Source organism: Hipposideros armiger, unplaced genomic scaffold (assembly GCF_001890085.2).
Source record: "Hipposideros armiger isolate ML-2016 unplaced genomic scaffold, ASM189008v1 scaffold_388, whole genome shotgun sequence".
NCBI classification, from domain to species: Eukaryota; Metazoa; Chordata; class Mammalia; order Chiroptera; family Hipposideridae; genus Hipposideros; species Hipposideros armiger.
This window is the reverse complement of record NW_017731738.1, coordinates 718,775-725,787: the sequence shown is the minus strand read 5'-3', so window position 1 is coordinate 725,787 and position 7,013 is coordinate 718,775. Positions and strand designations below refer to the sequence as shown.

At 51.6% G+C, this 7,013-nt stretch overlaps 2 protein-coding genes across 3 annotated transcripts in view; one reads left to right on the top strand and one right to left on the bottom strand.

Moving 5' to 3' along the window:
- Nucleotides 1-2,902, bottom strand: part of TMEM8B (transmembrane protein 8B) — a 26,390-nt gene extending 23,488 nt beyond the window's left edge. For both annotated transcript variants that reach the window (XM_019663352.1, XM_019663351.1), the window contains exon 1: nt 2,230-2,902. In XM_019663352.1, coding sequence (XP_019518897.1) covers nt 2,230-2,755 — 526 coding nt within the window. In that variant the 5' untranslated portion in view covers nt 2,756-2,902. The remainder of the gene's footprint in view (nt 1-2,229) is intronic.
- A 209-nt stretch (nt 2,903-3,111) lies between these two features.
- FAM221B (family with sequence similarity 221 member B) overlaps nt 3,112-7,013 on the top strand; it is a 16,182-nt gene continuing 12,280 nt past the window's right edge. Inside the window, exons 1-2 of the mRNA XM_019663356.1 lie at nt 3,112-3,758; nt 5,367-5,585. Of these exons, the coding sequence (XP_019518901.1) occupies nt 5,367-5,585 (219 nt within the window). The 5' untranslated portion in view covers nt 3,112-3,758. The remainder of the gene's footprint in view (nt 3,759-5,366; nt 5,586-7,013) is intronic.

Genomic DNA, 7,013 nt, shown 5'->3' with positions numbered 1-7,013 from the left:
ACACACACACACACACACACACACACACACACACACACACACACACACATCCCAAGGCTGAGGTTGGCCCTGCTAGTGATAGCATTAGGTAGAACAAAAGGCCGTTTCCTGGAATGGCCAGGCATGCCTGAGTTATGCAAATGCAGTCAGCTGAGCCCAGGGAAAAGATGGGAGGATTGGGGTAGGACCAAGAGATCAAGGGGGTGCCTTCCATTCCTGAAATGAGATTGAAGCCAACAGTAAGCATTTACTGAGACCAACTGTGCTATGATGGTCCTGTGACAGTCAGCCTCTCCTCACGCAAAACCTATGACCACCACTAGGTTGCAGAGCATCCCTGCCGGCGAGGCCACAGTTGCAAGGCAGTAGCTATTAACAGCACTAAGGGCAGCACTCTTTTCCAACTTCAATACAATTCTCTCAAACCACCTGAAGCTGCTTCCGAACAATCATGTTTTAATCCACATCTTTTGGCTTTCTATAGCTCTGTGGCTATCAGTCACCTTCTTCCCCTAGCCAGCTCATGCTTACTCAGTGGGTTCATGAACAAAGAAGCCATGATGACAAGGATAGAAGCTATGAATTGGGCTCAACAACATGGACTCACCTTCATCCAAACTGAAAAACTGACCTGGCTACTACCTCTGCTGAGTGCCCAATTTGCCAGAAGCAGTAATCGACACTGAGTCCTTCTATGGCTCCTTCCTTCCAAGAGTCAGGCTGGGGGCACATGGATTACTTACATATGTTGTGGGAGGCAGTCAACACTGCCTGCAACCAAGGAACTCTCTACCGGGAAGGTAACGCTTCAGTGCTGTCTACAGGAGGGGCAGGTAAAGCTGAAGAGGACATGTATGGGCCACAACATGTACCCTTCCCCTCATACAATAACATAAGCACGCACAGGCTCACAGGCACCCCACACAACATGCATGTGCCTACACTCTCCAACGCACACAAAAGCACACACACTGCATATGCCCAGCATTCCCACAGATCCCTCAGGGATACACATAGACACGTAAGTGCCCAAATACCAGTAAGCATTCACACAGAGCTTGGACATCTCTGCAGGGGCAGACCTTTGACATGCATTGATCTCCTCAAGCTTCTATACTGAACCAGGTCCCCAGCCCCAACCCTCAGCTGCTTTGTTAGTTGTTATTGCCAAAGACTCCCTCAAGCACATCTCCATCCTATCTAGAGTGCCACCCATCAGAGGCAGCTGGGGGTTGGGCCATGACAGCCATAGTCATCTCCTCATGACGGGCCATCTTTATGGCACATCTCCTATGGCCAGGACCTGTCCTCCTCCCACATTCCACCGGATAACAAGTTGGACCTCTCCCTCTTTCATCCAAATCACTTCCTTGATGGATGATGGCCCTATGCTGACAACTGGCAAATGAGGAACAAGTTAGTGGATGAAGCCCTCTTGTGGGCAGACAGTGGAGAGGACAGGTTGTGCTTTGAGCCTTTTCCCACTTGCAACTGTTTTCCTATCAGACATTTATTCCAGTGGGGAAAAAAAATAGTGTGGGATAGGAATTAGGAAAGATTTTTTTTCTAGCCCCTGTACTGCTATTTACAAGCTGTATGACCTTGGGCAAATTGTTTACCTACTGAGCCTCAGTTTCCCCATCTGTAAAATAGTTCCCCATCTGAGCTTCAACCCTGCTCTAAAAGTATCAGGAATTATTCCTAGGCAAATCAAGCTTATTGGAACAAAACTCATTACAAGAAGAATATTTGTTATAATGGCGACTAGCCCATGTCCATCTGTTTGCTATATGTTATTCTCAAAGCTGCTTTCTTAACCTTGTTTTAATGAATGCCCAGTATCTCAAAGGTTTAGGCTAGCTCTTCCCACACTGGACTAGAGGCTGTCTGCTGTGGGACTATGTCTCCCCCATCAAACTTCACCAAGAGTAGCAAGACTTCCTTGGAAAAGCAAGAGTCAAAGTGGGTCAAGATGGACACCAGGGAAAAAACCTTGGAGTTTCTGTCCTAGGAACTATGAACCATCTGCTGAGCCTCAAGCCCACAGTTACCTCTCTTCTGACCTTCCCAACTCCTGTCAGATGTATAAGACCTCTCTCCTCTCTATTTCTCCCCACTTCTTCCCCAATTATCTAATTACCCAGGTCCCACCTCTCCTGAATCCCTGCAGTACACCCCTCCCTGCCAGAACCCACTCCCTGCCTCAGTCTTTGCTGCTTCTGCACTCACCAGCCCCTGGGCCAAGGACAGAGAACAGCAACAGCAGCAATAGGACTGGCGACAGCTGGAGCCCAGACCTGATTCGAGGCTGGGAGAGGGGCAGAGTGGGAGAGAGAGGGGTGGGTAGTGGGAAAGACAGAGATGAGGGCAAAGGACCAGATAATGGTTTGGGCTGGGCTGGGCACTGGGGCTTGAACAAGGGCAGGGGATGGGATGGAAGGAGAGGCTGTGATAGGGACTGGAGCAAGGGCAGGGTTTGGGCCCCGGGCTTAAGCAAACACTGGGGATGAGGTTGGGACAGGGCCTGGGCTGGGATTTGGGACAGGAAGTGGAACAAGGGCAGAGGGGGGGATGAGGGCCAGGGCATGGCCTGGGACTGGGATTGAAGGGGGGGCCGAGGTTGGGACCCGGGTCTGGGCATTCTCTGGTACCCAGGCCGGGACTGGGATCGATTTGGGAAGCAGGGAGAGGGAGGGGCCTGGGGCCAAGGCCTAGATCGGGATAGGACGAGGGGCCGGGACAAGGGCTGGGCCATGGCCCGGGGCGGGGGCGGGGCCGGACAGGCCAGCGCGGGACGCTCGCAGAGCTGACCCGCGGCTCCGCTCCCCACCCCCGTGGAGTGGCCTCCGGTGTCCTCGTAGGCCGGGAGCCAGGGTCGGGCCGGCTGAAGCCAACCCGGGGACCTGGGTAGGAGTTCAGGCCTGGGCGACTCCCGGCTGCGCTGAACAGCCGATAACCAGGCCCCGCGGCGGCGGCCTCGGCCTGACGTCGCGTGGCGCTCCGCCCCTCGGTCACTTCGATTGGTCCTTCTCAGTAAAGCCTGCCCCCTGCCCTATTCCATTGGTCTCTCACTTGGTCCGGCTGCGCTCGGAGGACAGACTCCGCCCAGCCACAGCTACCTCAACCCTTGCTCTCACCCCAAACACCGAACGGGGATACCCCCTTCAGATCCTCACAGACCCCACTGGCCGCCGCACACATCTCACAAGAACCCTACAGAGACCCTCACAAATCCAGACACCCACGGATGACTCCAGAGATATCCGAAAACCCTACCCAGAGACTCTCAAAAAGATCCCTCAAATCCTCTTAAAAGAAGTGAACCCTCTAGGTTTGTCCTCTCCAGGTCCAATACAACGCACACAGGAGACCTTACCCACCCGGGAGGTGATCAGACTGCTGTTGACACTGAGACTGCTGGGCGTTCCTGTTGCCCTGGTGACGGATTCCTTCTCTCCCCACCTTGGTTCCAGAGGATTCAGTAAAGTCCCTTCTTAATCGGCCCTGGATTGCCTCTTCCCTCCTCCTTCCACTCTTCCCCAAGATCTGGCCAGAGCTTTGCAAATTTCTGCAGGTGTCCAAGCCTCCTCCCCAAATCGTAGACTTCAGGCAAGTCCAGTCATCCACACAGTGTGCCCTGCAGCTGGGTCTCATCCACAACCAAGAGCCTTCCCTCCCTCGGGTCTAACACTTCCCCTTCTCAGCTTCAGACAAGACCCTGACCTAAGGACTTGTAACAACCAAGCCAAAACCCAGAGGTATGTAGTCTCTCCAATGGCCCCCACTCCAAACCCTCAGCCCGTTTCCCTCCTAACATTTTCTGCCCTTCCCACCTCAGTCCAACCCCCTCCTATTCTCTTTATCTTTATCCTCCCCTTCCGGCCACTTCCCTTCTCCCCTTCTTTATCCCCTTCCTCTCCTCCCATCGTCTGGTTCTCTACCCCCAGGTCCCTTTTTCCTCTTGCTGAAAGTCTGGTCATCTTCCTCCCTCCCATCCTACCTCTCCCCCTACTTCCTGTCTCAAACTTCCCCTTTGAAAAGGCTCTAATGAGTTTAAGTGATGTATTTAGTATCTCTGGAGCATGGGGGCAAAGTAGGGCACAGGGCAAGTTAAGGCTGGAATCCTTAGACACCGTTGCAAATGACAGACCTTGAATGTCAGAGCCAAGAAATTCACACTTAATCCTTAGGCCAAGTCACTGAGTATTTTTAAGCAATGGCATGCCATTGTTAGATTTGCATTTTGAAAGCTCTTGATTGAGTCATTAAGGAGGACTCTCTTTTGGACATAACTTCCAAGATAAATTAGGCATACCCCGCTCGCCACAGCATCCTGGACTTACCCCAGCACAACACCAGTTCATTTGTATTGTCATTCTAGTTAACCTGTCTCCTCCCCAGATTCTTTCAACTGAATCTAGTGCTCAGCACAGTGCTTGAGTAAAAGTATAAGATTAGGCCCTTTATAAAAGTGTAAGTTTTCAATAAATCAATGAAAGAATGGGTGAGTGAATTAATACGCTGGGGAAGGCAGCAGAGGGGCAAAGTTATTACATAATCCAGGTAAAAAATGATGAGAGCTTGAACAAAATTGCAGGGAAAGGAGAGGAGAGAATGGACTTCAGGGATATTTAGGAGATAGAAATACAGTCCTTGGTGCCTATTTGAAGATGAGGGCTGAGGGAGAAGACTAGGATAATTCCCAGAGTTCATTTTTAATACCTTGTGGGACTTTTATTTAGTCATGTACAGTGGCAGTTGGGTATGAGTGTGAAGTATAGGGGTTTAAAGAAGTCTGAGCTGGAATTATGGATTTAGGAGTCATCCTCATACAGCTGGAAGTGGTTGAAACCTTGAACATCAATGCCATCATCAAGGGAAGGTTGTGTGGCCCCTAGACAAAATTAGACTGTGGACAGGGCCCTGCCATCGTGGCATCCGCCTGCGCTCTTGAGAGCAAACTCCCACTTTGGCTTGGTAGTCCCAGTCTCTAGACTTCTACAGCCTGACTCCCACAGCTCTAAAATATGCGCAGGACCCTGCTCTTGGACTGGCCAAGTTGCTATATTCAGGCTCCCTCCTGGGGCATGGTCCTCTGCTACCATCTACTGATGGGATTCTGACTGCTTCAGCCTTTCAATCTTTAAGTTCCAGCTCCCTCACAACCCACAGCAAGATGCCATATGGGGTCTAGGCACATGAGTGAAACTCCTGGCACTATACTCTGATGCAGAGTTCATCTTGCTTTCCTTTTATATCTCAAGTGCACTGAGAACCTTATCCTAATCCCATACCCCACTGTAAACCCTGACTTGCAGACCCTCCAATCCCAACCTAATGAAGCCTGTACTCTATTCTACCACTAGATGGAAGCAGACGAGGTCACAGAAGAGCCTCATACCACCATGGATGCAAAGGAGCGCCGTTCTTCAAAGGATCCCTCTGCCGAGAACTCACAGGAGCCTCCTATCACTGAAACCCCCTTGGAGCCTTCCATGCCCGAGACCCCTTTAGAGCCCATTACCTCTGAAACTCCTTTGGAGCCTTCCACTTCCCAGATCCCTTTAGAGACCCACACCTCTGAAGCCCCCTTTGAGTCTTCCATCTCTGAGACCCCTTTAGAGCCTCTTACCTCTGAAACGCCTTTGGAGCCTNGGGGGGGCGTGTAGGGGAGACCCTAGAGCAGAGTTTTCAGCCAAGTAGAAAATACCCACAGGGCTTACCTAGTCTGACAACCATCCTCTCTGGAAATGGGAGATGTAACTCCAAAAATGAGGTATTTGAAATAACAGAGAAAGAGGCATCTGGGAAAGGGAGGCTGCAGAAGGAGGGAACACGGTTCAGGTTGGCTCCACTGAACTGCAGCAACCTCAGGAGTCACCCTGCAGAGAGGTGGAGGCCACTGGCCCTAGATTGGCCTGTGCTCATCTTCAAAGGCCATGGTTACACCCAAGGACTAGTCTGTCCAGCTCAGACCACATGATCAGTCTCAACTGTCAGCAAGGAAGACCTGCTACCTTGCAAGCTGAGCACAGCCCAGGAACCAGAGGCTCACAAAGTATCACTCAGAGAGCAGTGGGAATGTATGGGATGAAGGGATGAAGGGCAATGAACTAACCGATGGGGAAGACAGGTTCCCTAGGAGACCTGGCTGTGACAAATGGGAGGCAGAAAGCCAAGAGCTGAACAGCCTGGAAACTACTGTTATAAGAAAGCAAAGCTTGGGCTGGCTGAGTAGCGCATTGGTTAAGAGTTGGCTTGGGATGCCAGCTCTGAGCAGCAGGGCCCCGGTTCGGATCCCACATGAGGGTCAGTGATGCTGCACCCTATACAGCTAAGATGGTGAACAACAGCTCGACCTGGAGCTGGGCTGCCATGAGTCGCTAACGCCGGCGTAGGCTGCAGCCCCTGCGGCAGTGGGCTGCCGTAAGTGGCCGGCAGTCAGCGTGAGCTGCCGTGAGCCGCTGTGAGCAGCCGTCCAATGGCCAGCGACCAATCTGCCTCAGCCGGGAAGAGCTCAATGATAATACCAACATGGGCCAGTGAAGCGATGTCTTCTACAACTAGACTGAAGAACAAAAGGACAGCAACTTGTCTGTTCCCCTTCCCCCAATTCCCCAGCACTATTCCCATCCCCCAATTCCCCAATAAAAATCTTTAAAAAAAAAAAAAAAGGGCAGGGGCCACGGAGGTCACAGAATAGGCTGATAGAATAGGGAGTGAGCAGCAACTGGGCAATGGTGGGAGGAACCAAGAAGTTCTGAGAGCAGAAGCTTGAGGAAGCATCCACAGTCCCATTCACTCCAAGCTTTGATTTGGGGTTTCACCAGGGCCTACAGAGCTGTGTCCCAGAGGAAGCATGAGTGAGGATCTAGCCAAGCTCAGCTGAACCTATCCTGGGTGTCCCAGTACTTTCAAATGAAGCTCAGGTGATTCTCTACCACCACCTGAAATACACATGCACATACACACACACACACACACACACACACACACACACACACACACACACA